General features: G+C 48.2%; 1 protein-coding gene across 11 annotated transcripts in view; it reads right to left on the bottom strand.

Moving 5' to 3' along the window:
- The window catches only part of MLLT1 (MLLT1 super elongation complex subunit), a 70,078-nt gene that overhangs the window by 34,528 nt on the left and 9,565 nt on the right, over nucleotides 1-25,985 (bottom strand). For 9 of the 11 annotated variants that reach the window (XM_024237300.3, XM_063719875.1, XM_054539455.2 and 6 more), the window contains exon 3: nucleotides 17,880-17,962. In XM_024237300.3, coding sequence (XP_024093068.1) covers nucleotides 17,880-17,962 — 83 coding nt within the window. Of the gene's footprint in view, nucleotides 1-17,879; nucleotides 17,963-25,586; nucleotides 25,764-25,985 lie in introns of those variants that run through there. The other 2 variants (XM_024237302.3, XM_063719878.1) reach the window with 2 other exon arrangements.

Raw genomic sequence — 25,985 nt, forward strand, 5'->3', positions numbered from 1 at the left:
GATACCCGCTACCCTTTGGCAGTCTCCCCCGCCTCTCTCAACAGTGGGCTTGGTGCATGCTGCCAGCGGACAGCGAAAACAGAGGCATGGGCCTCAAGTGAGGCAAAGGGTTTCAGACACAAAACGAGAAGCACTCGCCAGAAAAACAACAGTAAGCCGTCCATCAAAATAAAAAACGTTTGCTAGACAAAAATATACTATTAAGAAAATGAGAAGATAAGCCACAGACTGGAGAAAATATTTGCAACTCATATACCAAGTACAGGACTTGTATCCAGAGTATATACAGAACTCTTAAAACTCAACAACAAGAAAACAGCTAACCCAATTTTTTTAATGAGAGGGAAGGGCAAAATTCTGAACAGATACTTTACCAAAGAGAATATGTGGGTTGCAAATAAGCACGTGAAAAAGATGCTCATTACCGTCAGCCGTCAGGGAGATGCAAATCAAAACCTAACCGGGCACCACTTTACACCCACTAGGACGGACAGCTATAATCAAAAAGGCAGAAAATGAGTTGCTGGTGAGGATGTAGAAAAATCAGAACCCTCATACCTGGCTGTGGGGAATGTAAAATGGTACAGCTGCTGAAAAGCAGTCTGGCAGTTACTCAAAAAGTTAAATAAAGAACGGGGCCAGGTGTGTTGGCTCACGCCCATAATCTCAGCACTCTGGGAGGCTGAGGCAGGAGGATCACTTGAGGCTGGGGGTTTGAGCTCAGCCTTAGCAACACAGTGAGACTCTCTTAACAACAAAAAAAAATTAAAAAATCTTTTCTTTTTTCCTTTCTTTCTTTCTTTTTTCCTTTCCTTTCCTTTTCTTTCTTTCTTTTTTTTTTTTTTTTTTTTTTTTTAAGAGATGGGGTTTTACCATGTTGCCCAGGCTGGTCTCAACCTCCTGAGGTCAAGCAATCCTTCCACCTTAGCCTCCCAAAGTGCTGGGATTACAGGTATAAGCCACCGTGCTCAGCCCTTAAAAAAAATTTTTTTAATAACTCAGCGGGTGTGAGGGCCGGGCACGGTGGCTCACGCCTGTAATCCCAGCACTTTGGGAGGCCGAGGTGGGCGGATCACGAGGTCAAGAGATCAAGACCATCCTGGCTAACACGGTGAAACCCCCTCTCTACTAAAAATACAAAAAAATTAGCCGGGCATGCTGGCGGGCACCTGTAGTCCCAGCTACTTGGGAGGCTGAGGCAGGAGAATGGCGTGAACACAGGAGGCAGAGTTTGCAGTGAGCCAAGATCGTGCCACTGCACTCCAGCCTCGGCGACAGAGCGAGAGTCCGTCTCAAAAAATAAATAATTAATTTTTTTTTAAAAAAGAAAAACTCACTGGGTGTGGTGGCATGCACCTGTAGTCCCAGCTACTTGGGAGGCGAAGGCAGGAGGATTGCTTAAGTCCAGGAGACAGAGGCTGCAGTGAGGTGTGACTGCACCACTGCACCCCATCCAGCCTAAGTGACACAGTAAGGCCCTGTCTCAAAACAGACAAACAAAAAACCCAAAAAGTTGGCCGGGCACAGTGGCTCATGCCTGTAATCCCAGCTACTTGGGAGGCTGAGGCAGGAGAATCGTGTGAACTCGGGAGGTGGAGGTTGCAGTGGGCCGATATTGTGCCTTTGCACTCCAGCCTGGGCAACAAGAGCGAGACTCCACCTCAAAAAGAAAATAAAAAGAAAACAGAGGAAAAAAAAAAAAGGGAAAACAACCTGACCATATTCAAGGGCTGGTGAGGATTTGGAGCAACAGGAACTCTTCCTGCTGATGGGGCTGTAAAATGGCACAGCCCCTTTAGAAGAAAACCACTAGGCAGTTTCTTAAAAAGTTAAATAGACCCATATCATGTGACCTAGCAATCTCCACTCATTTACCCAAATAAACTGAAAACATGGTCACACAAAAACCCGCACGCAAATGTTTAGGGCAGCTTTATTCATAATCACAAGAGCTGGAAACAACACAGACGTCCTTCAACAGGTGAACGAATAAACAAACCGTAAGGCATCCATACAGCAGAACACTCCTCGAAAAAACACAACAAAACACAAAGATTCATTCATACAGCAACATGGACAAATCTAAGTGCGCTTTGCTAAGTGAAAGAAACCAGATACAAAAGGGCTACATATTGTCTGAGTCTTATGACAATCTGGAAAAGGTAAACTACAAGAATGGCAAACAGATGAGCAGTTGTAAGGGCTAGGGGTGAGAGGGGGGACTGACTTCAAAGGGACAGCAAGTGGGAATCGGAGGTGGGAGAGGCGGAGTCCCAGGAGATACATGACTCTCTGCATGTTGAAACCCAGAGTAAACGTCACAGAATACAAATTAAAAAATCAGTAACTAATAACCAGATGGGCAGAGGGGGCAGACCCAAGATGAAATGCAACTGAGACTGACGAAGCTAACTGTATTACAAATGCATGATATGACCACCCCAGGGAAAGGGCTGCCACAAATAACCTTGTACCCTTGCAGCATTCTAACTTGACAGAAAGAGCTGCATGCCAATGCTGAGCCCTAGCTGCCAACACAGGAGGGCTGGCTGTTGATTCTGAAACTACTTTCCAGGTATCCTGGAATTAAACGGGTAAACAAACACAGTACAGATAACGGGAGCCAGGCTTCCCCCTTCAGAGACAGCTACAAGGCAGCAACTGGGGAAAGCATGAATGAGCCCGCTGGTGCTGGATGGAGTTGGCAGCCTCAGAGGAACGTACGTTTGTTTTCATATTACACAGATAGATACAGAACTAAACACAGATGTAAAGGGTGGGGGTGGTTTCCTAGCTCTGTCATCTGAGAGGACCTAAATGCAGCGACAACTAAGCAGCAGTGAGCACACTTAGCTCCCAGATCTTGGCTTTTAAATACCATTCTCCAGCAACAGGAACTAAGGCTCCTGGGAGCAGTGGAAGATTCTAGGGCTGAGGCAGGGAAATACAAGGTGAGCCTGTGGTGCCAGAATGTGAAAGCACCCCCAAAACCATGGGAACATGATGAAATGACAGGCCCAAATGCGAGAACAATTTCAATAACAAACAGGTAACAACAGACTGGATTATAACCCCAAAGAAAAACCAAATACCTATGAATCCATCCGTGTTGATACAAATAACTGAATACATAAACGGAAGAGAAGGGACGGCTCTTCCTTACCGAAAAAGTCCAGTTAATAAATGTAGAAAGGAAGGAGGAAATTAAAACCACCAGTAGGCCACCACTGGGGGAGGCTAAAATTAGTGGGTGGTACTATGGGTTAAGTAGCCCTCATCCAAAATGCCTGGGATCAGAAATGTTTTGGATTTCAGATCTTTTTTTAGATTTTCAAATGTCTGCACTATTCTTACTGGTTCAGCATCCCTAATCTGAAAATCTGCAGTTTAAAATGCTCCAGTGAGCAGTTCCTTTGAGTGTCATGTTGATGCTCAGAGTTTCAGATTTTGGAGCATTTTGGTGTTTTGTTTTTTTTTTTTTTTTTTTTGGTGTGTGTGTGTGTGTGAGACAGAGTCTCACTCTGTGACCCAGGCTGGAGTGCAGTGGTATGATCTCAGCTCACTGCAACCTCTTCCTCCTGGGCTCAAGCAATTCTTGTGCCTCAGCCTCCCAGGTAGGTGGAACTACAGGCGTGCGCCACCATGCCCAGCTAATTTTTGTATTTTTAGCAGAGACGGGGTGCCATGTTGGCCAGGCTGGTCTTGAACTCCTGACCTCAGGTGATTCACTCGCCTTGGCCTCCCAAAGTGCTAGGATTACAAGAATGAGCCACTGTGCCCAGCCTGAGATTTTGGAGCATTTTTTATTTTGGATTTCTGGATTAGGGATACTCCATCTGTATTTTTAAAAACAGACAAAACAAAACAGGTTATCTGCACAGCTTCAAAGTATCTCTCCCAAAATGGGTATTAGTAACTGCAGTGTTTTTAACCTACACCCACCAGGATGGAGGGGTTAATTCCTCTCCCTTGAGTGTGGGCTGGACTTAGCGACCTGCTTCTTCTAAGCAACAACCAGTGGAGAAACCTGGCAGACACCACTTAACCAGGAGATCAAGGTCAACCTCGCTGTTAACCACGGATCATGTTAATATCTGGCACTTCCTAATATGATGGAAGAGGAAGTGCATTTACCTCCGTGGTCTTCTAATGGAACTCTATAACCACAGACTAGCCATGACAAAATGGCAAGCTGAGGGAGACTCTACATAATACCCCACTAGTACATTTCAAAAATATCAAGGTCATGAAAGACTGAGGAAAGAGACACAGGCAACAGTGCAGCATCCTGGGGTGGGTTCCACAACAGAAAAAGAACATGAATTGAAAACTGGGAAACCCAAGGCAAGTCCCTAGTTTAGTTCACGGCAATTGTACCGATGTTACTGTCTTGGTTTTGATCACTGGACCGTGGTTATGCGAGATGTTAACATTAAGGGAGGTTGGGTTGTTGGGGAGGTCCTATGGGAATTCTCTGTACTATCTTTGCAGCTCTTCTGTGTCTAAAATTATTTCCAAATTTAAAAAATTGTAACTATGAGAGATTCCCAGTCAGGAACCATGCTCGGTTCAGTAACAAAGATTTTCATGCATCTGGAGCAGCTTGGCTGTGTGAATCTACTTCTTTGTTCAACTGTGAATTTCATGGACTCTAAATACAGATCAAGCCTTTCTGATGACGTTTCCGTATCCAAATTGAGACGTGTAGCAAGCATAATAAACAGACTGAATTTCAAAGAGTGGTATAAAAAAAGAATGTAAAATCTCTCAATACTTAAAAAATATTGATTATATGTTGAAATGATAATGTTTTAGATATACTGAGTTAACCCAATTATTAAAATTAATTTCACCTGCTTCTTTCGAACTTTTTTAACGCGGCTAAAATAATAATAATAATAATAATGAAGATTTCTACTGGACAGCCCGGGGTCTGAGATGTTACTCACTCACTAGAACAGGAAGGGCTTTAAATATCTCTGACCACTTCCAGGACAACAAACAGATACAAAGAGAGCATTTAAACAAGACTCCCTCATCTGACTGGGCCAAGTGCACTGAGGAACCGATTTATTCATCCGGGCCACCACCTTGTCCCGGGGCAGCCCCAGCATGCCCTCCCAGGCTGCAGTCAAGGCCACTTTCCAAAAGAACAGTTCAGCCGCAGCATGCAGAAGCCTCGAGGCCGCATGTGATGGGAGGGAGGCCACCCGGATCCCCCCTTGAAGAGCTGGAGCCCCCAGCTCAGGGAAGTTCCCATCACACATCTAGTCTGCCCAGCAAGCGCTTTACTGACAATGCTTAAAAATAGGCACTTATCCAGAAGATATAAGGACCCTGTCAAGCAAAGCGGCTCGCGCCTGTAATCCCAGCACTTTGGGAAGTCTAGGTGGGCGGATCGCTTGAGCTCAGAAGTTCAAGACCAGCCTGGGCAACATGGCAAAACCTCATCTCTACAAAAATACAAAAATTAGCCAGGTATGGTGGCGCACACCTGTGGTCCCAGCCACTCAGAAGGCTGAGGCGGGAGGATTGCTTGAGGGGAGAGGTGGAGTCTGCAATGAGCTGTTATTATACCACTGTTCTCCAGCCTGGGTGACAGAGTGAGACCCTGTTTCAAAAAGAACAAAAACAAAGACAAAAAACTCTTACAACTCAAAAAGAAAAACAATCCAAATCAAATACGGGCAAAGAGCTTGAATAGACGTATCTTCAAAAAAAAGATACACAAATGGCCAATAAGCACATGAAAAGATGCTCGACTTCATTAATCATCAGGGAAAGGTGAATCAAAACCACCTACAAACACCATTTCACACCCACAGGGATGGCTATCAGTAAAAACAGACAAAAAACAGGAGATAACAAATGTTGCTGAGGATGTGGAGAAATTGGAATGCTTGTGTGTTGCTAGTGGCAATATAAAATGGTTTGGCTGCTGTGAAAACAGTTTGGCACTCCCTCAAAGAAATTAAACATAGAATTACCATCTGACCCAGCAATTCCACTCTAAGGTATACAGTCATCCCTCAGAACTGTGAGGGATTGGTTCCAGGACACCCTCTGGATACCAAAGTCTGCAGAGGCTCAAATCCCTTTATATAAAATAGCAGCATTTGCAGATAACCTAGGCACACCCTCCCATATACTTGAAATCATCTCTAGATCACTCATCATGCCGAATACAATGTCTACACAACACTGCATTCACGTGGATTCTACGGCCCCTGGCAGATTCACGCTTTGCCTTTTAGAACTCTGTGGATTTTTTTTCCAAATGTTTTCTGTTTGTGGTTGGTTGAATTCACGGATGCGGAGCCCATGGATATGCAGGGCCAACTGTATACCCAAAGGAATTGAAACCTGGTACGCAAACACGTACACGCACAGCCACGTTGAAAGCCGTGCTTCTTCACAATAGCCAACAGGTGGGAACGGCCCGCATGGGTGTCGGTGGATGAATGGATAAACAGAGTGCGGGACAGCCACACAGCAGAATGTTACTTGGCCGTGAAAAAGAATGCAGTTCTTAACATGCAACAACACAGATGAACTCATAAATATGGCAGAAAGAAGGAAAGAAGCGAGACACAAATGTCATGTACTGTATGACTCCATTTATATGAAACTGCCAGAATAGGCCCATCCACCAAGACACAGTATAGATGAGTAGCTGCCAGGAACGGTGGCGAGGCGGGGAACGGGAAACAGCTGCTTACTGGCACAAGGTTTCCTTCCGGGGTGATGAAACTGCTCTAGAACTAGAAGGAGAAAGCAGTAGTACAGCCCTATGAATGTACTAAATGCCACTTTACTTACTGTTTGCTTTAAAATGGTTAATTTCATTTCGTGAATTTCACCTCCGTTCTTAAAAAGGTTGGGGGCGGGGGGGCGGCGGCACTTATTCACTGGTTGTGCCAGGAGGTTTTCTGATATTTGGACATACAAGGGCTACCCCCTCTGGAATGAATCTGGTTCATCCATTTAGTATTCATTTAATAAATATTTAGCAAGTGCCACCTCCACGCTAGAGGCCAGCCGAGAACAAAAGCAGAGCCCTGGTCCTGAGCTTACTTTCGGGTGGTAGAGACACACAGACAAGTAAACACACATCCACGTGTGTGCTACAAAAAAGAAAGGAACAGTGAGTTAGAAAAAAGAATAAAGAAGAACCAAACTCAGATGAGAGGCTTTGGTTAATTTTGGATGTCAACTTGACTGAATTAAGAAATACCTAGAGGACCTGGCACAGTGGCTCATGCCTATAATCCCCGCACTTTGGGAGGCCAAGGAGGGAGGATCACCTGAGCCCAGGAGTTCAAGGCCAGCCTGAGCAACATGACAAAATCCCATCTCTACCTCCCACCAAAAAAAAAAAAAAAAAGAAAGAAAGAAAGAATGAATGAATGAATAGCTGGGCGTGGTGACATGCACCTGTAGTCCCAGCCACTCGGAAAGCTGAAGTGGGAGGATCACCTGAGCCCAGGGAGGTCAAGGCTGCAGTGAGCTGAGATTCTACCACTGCACTCCAGTCTGGGTGACAGAGCGAGACTCCATCACAAAGAAAAAAGAAAAAAAGGAACCTAGAGACCCGGTAAGGCATTATTTCTGGGTGTGTCTATGCGGGTGTTTCCAGAGGATACTGGCATGTAATTCGGGCTGAGTAGGGAAGATTCACCCTCAATGTGGACCAGCACCATCCAACTGGTTGGGTCCCAGAAGGGACAAAAAAGACAGAGAAATGGCGATCTGTCTCTAAAGGGACAAAAAGTCAGGGACGGCAATCTCTCCATCTGCCTGTCTCTCTCTGTGGCCTTAGGACTCTGGCCTCACACCCTCAGTACCAGGCCTTCGACCTCAGACTGAGAATTACAGCAGGGTTTCCCCGCTGCGGAGGCGTCTGAGCTTGAGGGGAGCTATGCTGCCGGCAACCCAGATCTCCAGCTTGCAGGTGGCCTGTCACAGGACTTCTCGGCCTCCACAATCACGTGAGCCTATTCCCCCAATAAGTTCCCTCTCATATCTGGGTATCTATCTATCTGTCTCTCCTATTGATTTTGTCCGGAGAAAAAACCCCAACAAATACAACAACCAATGGGTCAAAGAAGAAATCACTGGGAGAATTAGAAGATAATTTTGAGATAATGAAAACAAAACACAATATATCAAAACATATGGAATACAGTGTACACAGTGCTCAGAGCGAAATGTACAGGTGTAAACACCTACATTCAAAAATAAGAGTGACATCAAATCAGTGACTCCTTCTACACCCTAAGGAATTAGAAAACGAACTAAACTCAAAGCTAACAGAAGGAAAAAGAACAGAAATAAAATACGGAATAAAAGACATAGAGTGAATCAATAAAATCAAGTTTTTTCTTTGAAGAGATCAACTAAATTGACAAACCTTTGGCTAGTATTTAAAAAAAGGAACATAAATAACCCACATCAGAAATAAAAGTGGGAACTACCAATCTTATAGAAATTAAAAGAATTATGAGAACACTATAGACAACTATATGCCAGCTAGATAATGTAGATAAGACATAACCTTAGAAGCAAATTACTAAAATTGAATCAAGAAGAAGTGGGGCAGGGCACAGTGGCTCACAACTGTAATCCCAGCACTTTGGGAGACCGAAGTGGGCGGATCACAAAGTCAGGAGATCGAGACCATCCTGGCTAACATGGTGAAACCCTGTCTCTACTAAAAATACAAAAAAAAAATTAGCCGGGCGTGGTGGGCGCCTGTAGTCCCAGCTACTTGGGAGGCTGAGGCAGGAGAATGGCGTGAACCCGGGAGGTGGAGCTTGCAGTGAGCCGAGATTGCGCCACTGCACTCCAGCCTGGGCGACAAAGTGAGACTCCATCTCAAAAAAAAAAAAAAAAAAAAGAAGTGGAGAATCTCAACACATTGATAACAAGAGATGGAATCAGAAATCAAATACTTCCCACAAAGAAAAGTCCAAGACCAGACAGTTCACTGAACTCCACGGAACATTCAAAGAACAAACACCACTCCTGCTCAAACTCTACCAAAACTTAGAAGAGGAGGGAATACCTCCTAACTCACTTTATGAGGGCGGCGTTACCCTGATACTAAAGCCAGACAAAGATACCACCAGAAAACCACACAGCAACATTCCTTATGAATACAGACACAAAAATTCTTAACAAAATACTAGCAAACCGAATCCAACAGCACACTAAAAAGATTATATAACATAACCAAGAGGGATTTATCCCAGGAATGCAAGGCGGCAGGGGGTTCCTACATAAAAATCCATTGGCGTAATACAGCACATTAATAAAAGGAACAAAAAATCTACATGATTTTCTCATTAGAAAAAATATTAGAAAATTTTCTCATTAGAAAAAATATTAGAGACAGATAAAAGCATGTGACAAAACTTAACACCTATTCATGATTTAGAAAAACGTCACTCAGCAAACTAGGAAAAGAAGGTGTGACACGGTAAGAAATATATGTATTTGGTCTCTACTCCTAGTCCTGGCACCGAGCTGCGAAAACACTTTCTGAGAGATGGTGGTGATAGAAGCCTGTTTTGTTTTAATATTGGGTCTTGGTTCTGGGTTCCTGACACAAAGGCCTCTAAGATCCTTGAAATCTTGGAAGTGATACGAGCATCTTTTCGTTCGTTCATGAGATGCCTGGTGACTGAATGCCCCTAGATAGCTTCAGGATGGGGGCTGGTTGCCAGGGGAACCAATCATGTGATAGGCAGCTGGAATTTTCAGCCCCACCCCCTGACCTCTTAGGGAGGGCAAAGGGGCTGGAAATTTAGTTTAATCACCAATGGCCAATGGTTTAATCAATCATGCCCACACAATGAAGCCTCCATAAACACCTTACACAAAGGGGTTCCGAGAGCTTCCAGGCTGGCCCGTCTGAGGGCATGGAACGACGTGGCCCGTCTGAGGGCATAGAACGTCGGCACCCTTCCCACATACCCTGCCTCATGCAGCAAGGTTTGGCTATTACTGAATCGCACTCTTTACAACAAACCAGTAATGGAAGTAAAATGTTTTCCTGACTTCTGTGAGCCGTTATAGAGAACTGTTGAACATAAGGAGGGGGAACACCCATTATGGCCGGTTGAGTACAGGTGGCAGTCTGGAACTCGCGACTGGCATCTGAAGCGGGGGCTGTCCTGTGAAAATGGGCTCTTAACCTGGGAGCTTGCGCTAACTCTAGGTAATGGATAACATCATTGAATTCAACTGTAGGACCCCCAGGTGGTGTCCGTGGAGAACTGGAGAATTGTAGTGTCTGGGAAACCCACACATTTGGTGTCAGAAATGTTGTGAGTAAAGAAAACAGGTTTTTCCTTCTTCTAGAAGGGAATTTCCTTAACCTGATAAAGTGCATTTACAAAAAGCTCACAGCTGACATCACACTCAATGGATAAAGGCTGGAAACTCTTCCCCTGAGATCAGGAACCACGCAGGATGCCCACCCTCTCCACGCTATTCAACACTGTGCTGGAGGTTCTAGCCAGGGCAGTAAAGCAAGGAAAAGACTTTGACAGAAGACATCCAAACTGGAACCTCTATTTGCAGATGACATGATTCTATATACAGAAAATCCCAAAGAAGCCACAAAAAAAAAAAACCCTACTAGAGCTAATAATAAATTCAGCAAAGCTGAAGGGTACAAGATCAATACACAAAAACTGGTTGTGCTGTCCAGAGAGGGGGTCTACAGGAAAAACAAAAAACAAAATCAGCTGTGCTTCTATACACCTGCAATGAAGAATCCAAAAAGGGAATTAGGAAAGAATTCCATTCACAATAGCAGTCCAAGGAATAGAATACCTAGGGATAAGGCCAGGCACAGTGGCTCAGGCCTGTAATCCCAGCACTTTGGGAGGCCGAGGTGGGCGGATCACTTGAGATCAGGAGTTTGAGACCAGCCTGGCCAACATGGCAAAACCCCATCTCTACCAAAAATACAAAAATTAGCCGGGCGTGGTGGCACACACCCGTAATTCCAGCTACTCGGGAGGCTGAGGCAGGAGAATCGCTTGAACCCAGGAAGCAGAGGTTGCAGTGAGCCAAGATCGTGCCACTGTACTCCAGCCTACGTGATGGACAGAGACTCTGTTTCAAAACAAAACAAGGCAAAAAAGCCTAGGAGTAAATTTAAGCACACAGGTAAAAGACTTATGTATACTGAAAACTATAACATATTGCTGAAAGAACCTAAAGACTTAATTAAGTGGAAAGACATTCCTCGTTCGTGGACTGAAAACTTCATATTGCTAAGATGTTTCAAAAATGACTAGACACAATAGAATCCCTATCAAAATTCCAATATAATTTTTTGCAAAAATGGAAAAGTCAAACCTCAAGTTCATATGGAATCACAAGGGGCACAGAAGAACCAAACTCATATTGAAGAGGGAAAAACAAAACACAGAGTTAGAGGACTCACACTTGCCAATTCCAAAACTTCCTACAAGGCTGGGCGCGCTGACTCACACCTGTAATTCCAGCATTTTGGGGGCCCAAGGCGAAAGGATTGCTTAAGGCCAGGAGTTCAAGACCAGTCTGGGCCAGGCACGGTGGCTCACACCTGTAATCCCAGCACTTTGGGAGGCCGAGGCGGGTGGATCACCTGAGGTCAGTTCGAGACCAGCCTGGCCAACGTGGTGAAATCCCGTCTCTACTAAAAATGCAAAAAATTAGCCAGACATGGTGGCAGGCACCTGTAATCCCAGCTACTCAGGAGGCTGAGGCAGGAGAATCGCTTGAACCTGGGAGGCAGAGGTTGCGGTGAGCCAGGATTGTGCCACTGCACTCCAGCCTGGACAAGAGCAAAACTCTGTCTCAAAAAGATAAATAAATAAATAAACAAAATACCAGCCTGGGCAACACAATGGGACCCCATCTCTACAAAAATAATAAAATTAGCTGAATGTGGTAGTGCCTGCCCACGGTCCCAGCTACCTAGGAGGCTGAGGTGGGAGGGCTGCCTGAGCCCAAGAGGTCAAAGCTATAGTGAGCCATGATTGCACCACTGCACTCCAGCCCGGGTGACAGAGCAAGAGTCTGACAAAAAAAAAAAAAGAAAAAAAGGCGGGGCACGGTGGCTCACACCTGTAATCTCAGCACTTTGGGAGGCCGAGGTGGGTGGATCACGAGGTCAGGAGATCGAGACCATCCTGGCTAACACGGTGAAACCTGGTCTCTATTAAAAATACAAAAAATCAGCCAGGCGTGGTGGCGGGTACCTGTAGTCCCAGCTACTCGGGAGGCTGAGGCAGGAGAATGGCGTGAACTCAGGAGGCGGAGCTTGCAGTGAGCAGAGATGGCGCCACTGCACTCCAGCCTGGGTGACAGAGTGAGATTCCGTCTCAAAAAAAATAAAAATAAAAATAACCTTCCCATGCAACTACAGTCATCAAAACAGTATGGCACCAGCATAAGCACAGACACATAGACCAATGAAATAGAATTCAGAGTCCAGTTTTAAACCCCAAATCTATGGCCAGCTGATTTTCAATAAGGCTCTAACACCACTCGAAGGCGAAAGAACAGTCTCTTCAATGAATGGTGCTGGGACACCTGGAAAACCACATGCAAAACAATACTGTTAGACCCCTACCTCGCTTCATATATGAAAGTTCACCGAAAATGGATCAACTATCTAGGTATAAGGACTACAACTATGAAACTGGTGTAAATAAACATGGGGCAAATCTTCATGACCTCAGATTTGGCATTGGAGTCACAGATTTGACACCAAAGGTGTGAGCGACAAGAGAAAACAGATAAATAGAATTTCATAAACATTTAAAACATTCATGCAACAAGGTACATTATCAGGGCTGGGTGCAGCAGCTCACGCCTGTAATCCCAGCTAGTTGGGAGGCTGGGGTGGGAGGATTGCTTGAGCCTAGGAAGTCAGGGTTACAGTGAACCAAGATCACACCACTGCACTCCAGCTTGGGCAACAGAGTGAGACCCTGCTCAAAAAGCAGACATTATGAAGAAGGTAAAAAAAAAAAAAAAAAGAAACCTAAAAAAGGGGATAAGATATTTGAAATCACATACCCAAAATATTTAAAGAAGTTCTATAACACAACAACAAAAACAAACAACCTAATCCAAAAATGGACAATGGGCTGGGCATGGTGACTCATGCTTGTAATCCCAGCACTTTGGGAGGCCAAGACAGATGGATCACTTGAGATTGGGAGTTCGAGACCAGCCTCGCAAACACGGCGCAACCCCATCGGTACTAAAAATACGAAAATTAGCCAGGCATGGTGGCAGGAGCCTATGATTCCAGCTACTCGGGAGGCTGAGGGAGGAAAATCACTTGAACCCAGGAGGCAGAGGTTGTAGTGAGCCAAGATGGTGCCACTGCACTCCAGCCTGGCCAAAAGAGTGAGACTCCATCTCAGAAAAAAACAAACAAAAATGGGCAATGGATATATCTAGACGTTTCCCAAGAAAGAGATACGTGCAGCCAGCAAGCATGTGAAAAGATGTGAAACATCACGGGTCATCAAGGAAATGCAAATAAAAACCTCAACAGTTACCGCTCTATACCCTAGAGGATGGCTATAATTTTTAAGAAACAGAAAACAAGCATTGCTGAGGATCTGGAGAAACAGGAACCCTCGCACATTGCTGGTGGAACTATGACAGGATCCAGCCACTGGAAAATGGCTTAGCAGTTCCTCAGAAAGCTAAACAGAAAATTATTGTATGAGCCTGCAATTCCATTCCTAGGTGTATACACCCAGAGGAACTGAAAACGGGCACTCAAACAAGTACAAACATACACACACACACACACACATTCACAGCAGCACTATTCCCCACAGCAAATGGGTAGAAACAGCCCAAACGTCTATCCACAGATGAATGGATAAACACAGAATGGTATAGCTGTCCGTCATTCTGCGTAGATTCCATACTTTTGAATTTACCTCCTCACTGAAGTTCATTTGCAAACCCCAAACTGATACTGTCAGCTTTCACAGTCATTTGCAGACACACCCAGAACAGCAAAAAGGTTGAGCTGCCCAACACGCATGTTCCCAGCAGATGTCAAGCAAGGCAACGCTGTCGTCTTGCTTCAGAAAAACTTCTTCACAACACACATGCATTACTTTGCAATCAGATGAGGCCTTCCAAATTCTTTTTCCTTGAGAGAAAGGAGTGATTTTTCTGTAAAAGGAAATCCTACCAACAGGTCAAACAAAATGCGGCCTCAGTTAAGTTCTAGTGCCTAACACTGCATAAAGCACAATTCCTTCATTTTACAGGCGATGCCATATTCAAGGTCAAGTGCACTCACTGAAAAACCCTCACGCTTATACAAGAATAGAGCTGTCTGAGAAAGCACCTTTTCTGCTCCAGTCTTAGAGCCACGCTCACCGGAGAAGCCAAACAACATCTTTTTCATCACAGGACCCTCAACCTCCTTTCGGCCCTCTGAGGTCTCAGGCTCTCTTTCTCCACTGAACTTCCTTGCCCAGATTGACTGGAAGGAGCCGATACCATCTCAACAATGAACGAATGAAATGCCTACTATGTGCCAGGCCCCGGGTCAAGTGCTGCACCTGCTGTCTCCCTCTTAATCTTCCTGACGCCGGAGAAGCAGATGCAGCCAGAAACCCCATCTTATGGACAGACAAACTGAGGCCCAGAGGAGTGACCCACCCACAGTGACACAGCCAGGCTCTGAGACTGAACCCTGGGGTGTCCACCTCCAAACTGCGGTCTCCGCAGCTCTCTCCCTACCCTGTCTGGACACACCAGCACCTCCCCAAACCCACCCCATCCCCAACCTCTGTTTACTCCTTATTCCACTTACCTGACCTCCCACCGAGAAGTAAGCCGTGGCTAACCACCAAACGCGAGCCCTGGCTACACCAGGTAGAAAAACCGCCAGCAAACCCACGCACTATGACCCTGTCCCTAATAGTGTACCAAATCCTGCAGCCATGACGCACTCCTATCCCTGGCACCGAAACTCATCAAGCACTGTCATTCTAGGTCATGCCTGTCTCAGGTATTTGGACAACTGGTGTGTGTTTACAAAGAGCTGGTTCCAATCCTAGCTCTGCCAACTTCTGAGGCTTGACCAAGTGACTCGGGATCCAGGATCTCCTCCACCTCTGGACAGCACACACACCACTGCTGCTGTGAGGAGGACCTGCATCCCTGAACCTTGCCATGGGGCCACTGGTACTCCCGGTGCAGGACCCTCTACAACCACCCCAGGAAGAGAGGGTTCCCAGGCAATAGGGCACATAGTACACTGCAGCGGCTGGCCTGTGTCCTGAAAGAGAGGGAGCGCTGCGATTCTCAGCACAGGCTCATGGCAGAACTCCGGGACCAGCTACGTGGCTTCTGCAGGAATTATTCAGAAAAATAAACACCAAGAAACATGACTTAAAAAAAAAAAAAAAAAAAACAGAAAAACTGGCCATCCTCCAAAAGGGCTCAATGAAAGCACATGCTGAGATTTGAAAAACCTGCCACATCTAAAATGGGAGAATTTTACTATATGTAAATTATACCTCGATAAACTAGACTTAAAGAAAACATCTTAACCCAACGATGTTACCATGGGTTGCTGGAGGTGCACACGCTCCTGCTGAAGGGCACCGAGGGAGCTGGCACCACGCTTGGGGCCTTTCAGAGGAACCAAGCAACAGGCGCTCTACAGGAACATGGGGTCCCATGCCCGCCATGCGACCACACGCCCCCACACCTTAAATGAAGCCCCCAGGATCCCGAAAGAGCAGGCAGGGATTCAGAGAGGGCTCTCTGCCCTCTCGACACCCCCATATAGGGGAGGATGCTGGGCCCAGTAGTGACAATCCTATGGTCAAAGGGCCCCCTGCTCCCTTTCTCTACAGGGCCAGGATGCAAGGGTGGAGCTTCAGGAACGCAGGACAGAAACAGCCCTGGAGTCTGCATTTCAGACTCGGTTGAGTGCTGCAGGACACAGCAGGTGGGGGCACCTGAGCAGCAGCCACTTAGGGCCCCTGTTGCGCTGGCATGGTGGCACCACACAGTATGGGTTTCTGCCACACTTGGGAGCGGCTGGCCTGCATCTTGCCTGAAGTTGCCCCTACTGAGCAAGGATGACAAGCAGCAAACAGCAGTGGCCAGGCCCCGCCCCACCTGCCTCCAAATCCACGGGCAGCCCACGGCAGAGCCAGGCAGCAGCCAGAGCCCCTTGCCTGAGGGCGCTAGGAGGTAGAACGGATGCCACCAGTCCCCAGGTGGCTGAAGGCCGTGTCAGGGACCAGACAGGTGTTTGGGAACACAGAAAACCTCACTGAGCTTGGGCACAGTGGCACGTGCCTGTAGTCCCAGCTACTTGGGAGGCTGAGGTGGGAGGATTGCTTGAGCCTGGGAGGTTGAGGATACAGTGAGCTATGATTGCACCACTGCACTCCAGCCTGGGCAACAGAGCAAGACCTTGTCTCTAAAAACGAAAAAAAAAAAGGCTTGCTGGCCCAAACTGCTTCTGAACCTCAGAGGACCTTAATCTAAGTCACCTCAGAGGCGAGTTTAAACTGCCCATACAGACGGTGGCCCCACAACCCACCCGCTAGAATACCAGTGCCTGGGCTGTGGAGCACCTTCACAGATGGGCTCGAGCAATCCCCTCAACCGCCCCAAGAGGGGGCTGCTGTTCTCATTTCCCTTTCCACACGCTCACCGGATAATGCTGGGGAGACTGGGAGCCCGGGGACACACCTGGCAGGGGGGTGGCCCCATAGGCCCAAGGGCAGGGACCACTCACCCCTCAAGAGGCCCACTTGCAGGCAGGTTCGGCTCTTCTCCCAGCGGGGCCTCAATTCCAACAAAGCCTCAGAATGACCTAGGTTTCTGTGAACTGGACCCTGGGCGAGGCCTTGCATCTGAAATCGGCCAAGCTGCACCAGCTGAAATGTCACCCAGCTCCTAGGAGGGCCGCACGCCAAATGCCTCTTCTCAAGGCCCTTCGTGCCAGGGGGTTTGTGGAAAAGTGGAACGGCAGCCACGCAGCCTGGCACCACCAGGTACAAACCAGGGACTCAGTAACCAAGCGGGGTGGCATCCGCAGGCCTCCCAGGGACACCTCCTTCCCCGGCGCTGCCTCCATGCCAGGCCAGCTGCACTTGTGGGAAAGCAGCCGGCCATGGACAAGCCACGAGCCAGGAAATGTCACCGCTGGCCCTGTGGTGACACCTGGGAGGAGGAGCAGGGGCAGGCTCCGAGTTGTTTTAATCATTGGGCCAAAAAAAAAAAAAAAAAAAAAAAGTGAAAAACTACAGATGAAAGAAAAGAAAAGAAAACCCCCTGGACTCCCACCACCCGGATGACCTGGATGACCTGCACCAACATTCTGGATAGAGATAACTCCTTTTTCCTTTAAGTATTATATATGTAGCTTGCTTTGTTAATTCTGAAGGTCATCAGAGATTCTGCCCAGAAGACGCACCGTAATCGGACCGTAATCAGATATTTATGCTATTTCCCGATCTCAGTCACTACACACGGCCCGGTTATTAACCGTCTAGGACTGTCAAGGAAGCTGGCCCTGACAGGGGATGTCACTGCTGGCACATTTTCTAGGCAACTGGACAGGAGGTGGACCAGCAGCTCCCCTAGAGAAGCAGACCAACGGACACGCCCACCTGCTGTCATGAAACCAGCCATGTCCTGGTCCCTGACGTCCCCAGGAATGGAGATGGCGACCAGCACTCCCCGCAGCACTCACTGGAACGCCTGTGTACAGGCAGCGGCCAGGTCTCCGGCCTGTTTTGTGAACTGCCGTGGCACCCAGAGCAGGGGTCCCCACAGAGAGGCATCCTGCTTGCTCCCCTCAGGGATCCTACCTTGTTTTTGAAGTGCACCTCGATGGGCATGATGAAGCCAGCGTACCCCGACTCCTCTACTTTGTAGGGGGGCTCCTTGCACACTAAAAAGAAAAGGAAGAAACACATCCATCAGCTTCCTGCCTGTTTCAGGCCCAGCAGCCAGCGGCAGTAACGCACCCCTCAACCCCACCACCTCCTCACAGGGGCTTGGCTGGCCTCTCGGGAGTGGCTTTTCAGGAGGTTAAGCCCCTGACAGGGTTGACTTCCACGGCAAAGGGATCTTCGGAATAAAACAGCAGGGAAGAAGAGGAGAAAGGAGACTTGGCCACCGGCGTGGTCAGCAGAGAGTGAGAAGGAACGTTAGCCTGTCATCAGGATACTTGCTCCTGCAGAGGACGAGGAGGCTGAGGCCAGAGAAGGCTGCACAAGTTTACTCGACTCGGGTCGATGTCGGTAAGCGTGACCTGGGTGAGGTGTGAAACCCAGCACGGAGGGCCACACACTCTACCGTTACCACCTCCAGCACGGGGGCTGAGCACCTGCCGCACCACGGACACGTGCTGGGAGACGGGGGAGCCCCAGGCGGCTGGGACCCTCCTCCTAGGTTCTAGTTTAGCACCTAATAAGAGCATTCCCAAGTGACGCAAACAAAACCCCACTGATCCCAGAGATTAAAAAAGAAAAAAAAAGGCCGGACACGGTGGCTCACACCTGTAATCCCAGCACTTTGGGAGGCCAAGGCAGGCGGATCACTTGAGGTCAGGAGTTCGAGACCAGCCTGGCCAACATGATGAAACTCCGTCTCTAATAAAAATACAAAAATTAGCTGGGCGTGGTGGCACACACCTGTAATCCCAGCTACTCAGGAAGCTGAGGCAGGAGAATGGCTTGAACCCGGGAGGCAGAGATTGTAGTAAGCAGAGATTGTGCCACTGCACTCCAGGCTGGGTAACAGAGCGAGACTCCATTAAAAAAATTAATAAATAAATAAAGTGCAGCATGGGGCCAGGCAACTGAATACTTAATCCGAACCTGGGGAGGAAAGAGGAGGCAGAACAGAGGAAGGGTGGCCTGTCCCCAGCAGAAGAGGCGCGGGCACGGGCAGTGGCCTGGGATTTGCTCTCAGACTCCACCCATGCCTCGTCTTCTCCCCACTCGCCCATAGTCTGAATCCCACCCAGTCACAAAGGCCAACAGCAGGGCCACCTCCTTCGAGAAACAGACCCCATGTCCCTCTGCCTCTGACTTCCAGGTCATGTGCTTCCCAAATCTAGTGTCACATCTTATCTCATGGTCCCCACCCCTTCAGGGAAGGAATCCTGTCCTGTGATGGGTACTCCGAGCCTGGAGAACTTCTATCCCCCCAGACAGCGCCAAGAGGGACGGCAGTCAGCCAACGGCCAGGGACAGGGTTCAGTCCGACCAGGGAGACCAGGGAGACGCACCAGCCCACTCTCCTGCCTGAGAGCCCACAGGAAGCAAGAGGACAGGAATAAGGCCATGAGAGTGAAGGCAGGAGGGAGGAGATTCAAGCCACCTGCGAGTTTCTGAAAGGCAGAAGTCGGACGAGGACACGATGGGCAAGGGGCAGGACGAGGAAGCGACGGCTCAGAGTCTGCCATGGGGGCGCCGCAGGGCAGGGACAGCCACTGGTGCCAGAAGACTGAAGGTCCTGGACTGGCTGAGTGGAAGGCAGGAGTGAGGATGAAAGCTGGGGGAGGGAAAGGGAGCACGGTGGGGGAGGAGGGTGGGAGCAGGGGAGTGACTGCCACTGCGGGGCCTGAGCTTCTCCCTGGGGTGACAGCAATGTTCTGGAATTAGCGGTGATGGAATCAAGTGGTCAGGGCCGCGCAACTATGTGAATATACTGAAAACGCTAACTCTACACATTACAAGAGTGAATTTTATGATGTGTAAATTACATCTCCATAAAGCGGTTATTAAAAAAAAACAAAAGGGCAAACTGAAAGGCTGTGTTGGGCACAGGAGCCCTGGGATCCCTCCCTCCTGCCCATCCCCCTCCGCCCCTCCCCACCCCAGGAAGTTTCAGGTTTCCCTCTGGAGAAATTGAGATGGTCTGTGTCTCAAGGAGCCAACTATCTGGGGGAAGCTGAAGCTTGTAGCGTGGAAACCAGACCCCAAGGAAGGCCTTACTCATTAGGAAATCAGGAGGCCCGTGAGCCTTCAGGCCTGTGGATAGGCAGAACCCACCCTCCCATCACAGAACACCCAGGAGCTCCCACCAGGAGGAAAGAGTCCGAGGAAACAAATAATTTGGAGACCACAGAGAGCTTGACAAAAAGAAAGTAAAAAAAATAAAAACCAAGAGTCAATGTCCTCAGATTCAAGAGATATATATCCAACAAATAAAAATAAGACACTTCTAAAAGGGGAAATTACAGCCAGGCACCACAGCTCACACCTATAATCCTAGGCACTCTGGGAGGCCGAGGTGGGAGGATCACTTGATACCAGGAGTTCAAGGCCAACCTGGACGACATTCTCTACTAAAAATACAAAAAATTAGCCAGGCATGGTGGTGCGCACCTGTAATCCCAGCTACTCAGGAGGCTGAGGCACGAGAATCACTTGCACCCAGGCGGTGGAGGTTGCAGTGAGCCAAGATAGTGCCACTGCCCTCCAGCCTAAGTGACCGAGCGAAACTCTGTTAAAAAAAAAAAAAGAAAAAAGAAATAAAATGAGGATCCCAGAAAGAAAAAAAGAGAGGAAATAAACAGATGGAAGGAAACTGTCAAATAAATAGAAGGAAACTTTCAGAGCTAAAATGAAGGACACTCAAATGTCACAAAACATAGTGAACAGCAGCAAAAAAAAAAACACCATGATGTCATAAAGCAAATGTCCTAAAAACATCCTAAATGTTTCCACAGAAAAAAACAGGTCACGTATAATGGGATGAGGACTGAATGGCATCAGACTTTCCGGAAGATACTAACACAATGCCTTCACAGCGCTAAGTGATATATGCTCCCAAAACGTTTGAGAGCAGGAGTGTTGTGAATTTGGGATTTTTCAGACTTTGGAATATTCGCATTCTGCTGGTTCAGCATCCCTAACCCGAAAATCCAAAATCTAAAATGCTCCAGTGAGCATTTTCTGAGCATCATGTCAGCACTCAAAAAGTTTTGGATCGGCTGGGTGCAGTGGCTCCCACCTATAATCCCAGTACTTTGGGAGGCTGAGGAAGGTGGATCACCTGAAGTCAGAAGTTCAAGACCAGCCTGACCAACATGGAGAAACCCCATCTCTAATAAAAATACAAAATTAGCAAGGCGAGGTGGTGCATGCCTGTAATCCCAGCTACTCGGGAGGCTGAGGCAGGAGAACAGCTTGAATCCGGGAGGCGGAGGTTGCAGTGAGCCAAGATCACGCCATTGCACTCCAGCCTGGGCAACAAGAGCGAAACTCCATTTCAACAATAACAAAAAAAGTTTTGGATCTTGGCCAGGTGCGATGGTTCATGCCTTTAATCTCAGCATTTTGGGAGGCTGCAGCGGGTGGATCACGAGGTTAACAGATTGAGACCATCCTGACCAACATGGTGAAACCCTGTCTCTACTAAAAATACAAAAATTAGCCAGGGGTGGTGGTAGGGGCTTGTAGTCCTAGCTACTCAGGAGGCTGAAGCAGGAGAATCGCTTGAACCCAGGAGGCAGAGGTTGCAGTGAGCCTAGAACACTCAACTGCACTCCAGCCTGGGCGACAGAGTGAGACTCCGTTTCAAAAAAACTTTTGGATCTTAAGCTGGGCATGGTGGCTCACGCCTGTAATCCCAGCATTTTGGGAGGCCGAGGCGGGAAGATTTTAAGCCCAAGAGTTCAAGACCAACTTGGGCAACATGGTGAAATCCCGTCTCTACAAAAAATAAAAAAGTTAGCTGGGTATGGTGGCAGGCCAGTAGTCTCAGCTACTTGGAAGGCTGAGGCAAGAAGACTGCTTGAGCCCAAAGGTCAAGGCTGCAGTAAGCTGTGATCGCAACACTGCACTCTAGTCTGGGTGGCAGAGTGAGATTCTGTCTCCAAAAAAAAAAAAAAAAGTTTTGGATTTCAGATTTCAGCTTACGGATTCTCAACCTGTAATTCCCAAACCACAAAATTACACCCAACCAACCAACCAGTCTACTGTGAGAAGAGAATAATGGCATTTTCAAACATGCTAGGACTCAAAGGGTTTACTGCCCACATGTCTTTCTTATAACATTTCTTTTTTTTTTTTTTTTGAGACAGAGCTTCTCTCTGTCACCCAGGCTGGATGGAGTGCAGTGGTGCGATCTCGGCTCACTGCAACCTCTGCCTCCCAGGTTCAAGCAATTTTCCTGCCTTGGCCTCCCAAGTAGCTGGGATTACAGGCACCCGCCACTGCCCCTGGCTAATTTTTTGTAATTTTAATAGAGACAGGGTTTCGCCATGTTGGCCAGACTGGTCTTGAACTCCTGACCTCAGGTGATTCACCTGCCTTGGCCTCCCAAAGTTCTGGGATTACAGGTGTGAGCCACTGCGCCCAGCCAGAAATGTCTTAAGTAATCTCTTGGGATATTACTTGAGAAACTGCTCTTACCAAAATGAGAAAATAAACCAAAACATAGGCCAATAAACAAACCTCAGGAGAACAGGAGAGAAAAGGCCCAGGGTGGTGGCTAAAGGGGTGGCTGGAGAAGAGTCTATTGTGATTAGAGAAGGAAGGCATAGAGAACCAGCATGAAACACTCAGAAGACTTTACAAAACAAACAAGCCAGAAAGCCAGGTAAGGCGGCTGACACCTGTAATCCCAGCTACTCCTGAAGCAGAGGCGGGAGGACTGCTTGAGCCCAAGGAGTTGGCGACACCCCATCTCTAAAAGAATTTTTTTTTTTTGAGACACAGTTTCGCTCTGTCGCCCAGGCTGGAGTGCACTGGCGTGATCTCGGCTCACTGCAACCTCTGCATCCTGGGTTCAAGCGATTCTCCTGCCTCAGCTTCCTGAGTAGCTGGGACTAAAGGCACATGCCACCACAGCTGGGTAACTTTTTTGTATTTTTAGTAGAGACAGTTTCAGCATATTGGCCAGGCTGGTCCTGAACTCTTGACCTCAGGTGATCCACCCATCTCAGCCTCCCAAAGTGCTGGGATTACAGGCATGAACCACTGCACCCGGCCAAAAAATTAAAAAAAAAAAAAAAAAAAATCCACAGAATAAATGAAATGATTGAGAGAATGGGGGGAAAATGAAGGTATGCTAAAGACACAATGCAAAAAGGAGAAGTAAGGGGGTATTCCAAAAGCCACAGACCAAATGTGAAGCAAGCTAAAATAGGGCCAAATTTTAACCAAAAATGACCAAAAAGAACCCGTTTCACACACGGACCTGACTTTGAGCCTTCTCTCTGGAGTGGCCCAGAGTTCAGGACACGGGAAACAGAGGCTGAATGAAGTCCTGCCGTCCCAACCAGCCTGACGGTGACAGCATCAAACACGTCAATGCTGCCTACTGCTAGTTCCCAACTCTTACGGTCACTCTATAATCGGGGAGTGAAGGTCTTGGTTTTCGTCAACAAGCTTAACAACATCCAGCGTAGCCTCAAAAAGAGGGGTGCAGCAGGGTCAAAAAGAGACAGGGTACTGGTGGCCTTGCCTTCCTTCCTCAGTGGAGAGTCAGAAAACACTAACAAAAGCTGACCAGGTGCAAGGGTCCATTCAGTCATCAAACACTTAGTAAGCACCTACTGTATCCCTGCAGGCACTGAGCATGTAGCAGCAAACAAAACTGACAGAAACCTCTTACTTGGGGTGGGGAGAGGGATGGACAAGATAAAGAAGTAATATGTACAAGATGTTAAGATGGTGCTAAGGAGAAAACCAAAGCAGAAAAAAAAAAGGCTAAGAAGCATATGGCTGTGTGGGTGTATTGGGCAAAGAAACTGCGACTTAGCCCAGGCAGCCAGAGGACTCCCTAAAAAGGGTGACGTGGGACTCTTCTGTGAAGGATCCCAAAGGTAAACAGGCTCACATCATCATTCAAAGTCACAAAGACAACCAACGCAAAAGCGAGTCACTGGACTATTAAAAACTTAGAGAAGACAGTGGATAAAAGGGGTACTTTGGGATAAATTCTAACCCTTCAAGCTGGTGAATCAGTAAGTATTGTCTACATTTGAAAAATCAAGAAATACGAAGCAAATGAGCTGGTGTTAAGAAGAGTCCAGAGAGGGCTAGGAAGACAGCCCCTGGGAGGGAGGACTACGGAGGCCAGGAACAGCAACTTTGTACCTTACATGTTTCTGCCCTATTTGATTTGTGATAATGTAAGCCTGGGCGAAGTAAAAGATACTTTTTAAGTACCTCAAGTATCAATCCAGAGGCTGGAGTGCTCTAAGAGGTTCACTCCCTCTCTAAAGTTTTATTCAATGCAACAGAGTGTGAGCTGGAAATTTACTTTCTGATACATTTGATGGGGCCGCTATCTGCCTCCAGGCCCCACAGACAGACTGCAACAAACAGGGCTCAGCTACTAATTTAAAGGCCGCCTGCAAACTGACACTGAAGCCCGGCATGGTGGCATGCTCCTGCCAGGAGCTCAAGACCAGCCTGGGCAACACGACAAACAAAAAACAAAAAACTAACCCTTGAGAGTGAGCCCCACTCACCACCCCATCTTCCAGGTACTTGGAGAAGGTGCTATGTCAACGTGATGGGGAACAAAGGTGAAATCAACAGCCTCAAAGTGGACGGAAATCAGCGTTCGGGGCCCATCCCTGTGCTCCGGGGACAGAGAAAAGGGGAGGGGTGAGGGGGTTGGTGAAGAAGTGGAGTGGATGCCACCAGAGAAAGGAAAGAGGGCCTGGTGCAGGAGGGGCAGCCAGGCTCCTGCTCTGCCAACGTGGCGCGAAAGCAGCCACAGGCGACACCTACGCGGGCGGGCATGGCCGTGCACCAATAAAAACAGGCTGCACTGGCAGTGGCCGGACCAGCCCACGGGCCAGCCTGCCCACCCTGCTATAAGCACAGGCAGCGGCCTGCCCCCTAGGCCCGTCTCCCCGTCTGCAGAAGAGGGCTGTGGCGAGAAGAAAACTCGATCCTGCGCACGAAGGGCTGGCCAGGAAGTGCTCGATAGATGGCATGTGTCCCCATGATTAGGAAGTGCTTTATAAACATCTGCCGCTGTCAGGAGCCTCCACAGCCATCCTCTAAGAGGCTTAGAGAGGGAGAAGGAAAAGGGGAGAAGGTGAAGACTCAGGAAAGGAGAAATGCAGAGGGAAAGGGAAGCCGCAGGCTGAGGGATTCGCAGGTTGGCATCCCTTCAGAATGACAAGCCTCTACTGCTGTCAACGCCCATCACTTCCCCACTAGGCTGCAAACCACTTACAGGCTCAGGGCCAGGGTCCCGGGTCCCGGGAAGCTCTTGCTTCAACCTAAGCACACCCACGCTTGTGCACGGCTCACCTCCCCTGGCCCCTGGAGCTCCTGGGACCCCCGTATTGCAGGGTAGAGGGGTCATCAGCCCAGCCAGGGCTCTTCCCACTCTGAAGTGCTTCCTACAGAAAGTCTCTCATTCCTTTATCAAGACATCGCCCAAGAAGCATTTATCGAACCCCTGTGATGTGCCGGGCTCCGGGACACTGGCGACTCAGCGGTAAGAAAAGCAGACGCGGCCCCAGCCCTGATGGCGCTCACCAGACCACCACCTCACTCTCCGATTCCCCACCACAGCCTTTCCCTAGGGCTCACTTCTCCAGGAGGGCGTCCCTGATCATAAACTGGGTGAGTTCCTGCCTGTGCCCCGTCACACTGCACCCTCCAGGAAGGCCAGGGCTCCCACGCCACAGGTGGAGACGCTGACAGAATACACGACTGAGGCACTCGTGCTGAATCAATGACGGCCTGAGGCTTGAAGGGAGAGGGAAGACACGGAAGAGAAAAGACAGTGGTGACGTGAGTTCCTGCATTCTTTCTGCCCCAAATATTGGGAAGTCTTCACACGGCACCCCCAAGCAAACACAGGCCCGGTCAGCAACTTCCTGATCACTCACCAGCCGGCTGACTTCACCTGTCCCACCCATGCCGACCTGGCTGTGCTCCCTGGCTGCTTCCCAGAGTCCGGGTCTAAATCATGACATGACAGAGCGC

Source organism: Pongo abelii, chromosome 20 (genome assembly GCF_028885655.2).
Source record: "Pongo abelii isolate AG06213 chromosome 20, NHGRI_mPonAbe1-v2.0_pri, whole genome shotgun sequence".
In the NCBI taxonomy this organism is placed as follows: domain Eukaryota; kingdom Metazoa; phylum Chordata; class Mammalia; order Primates; family Hominidae; genus Pongo; species Pongo abelii.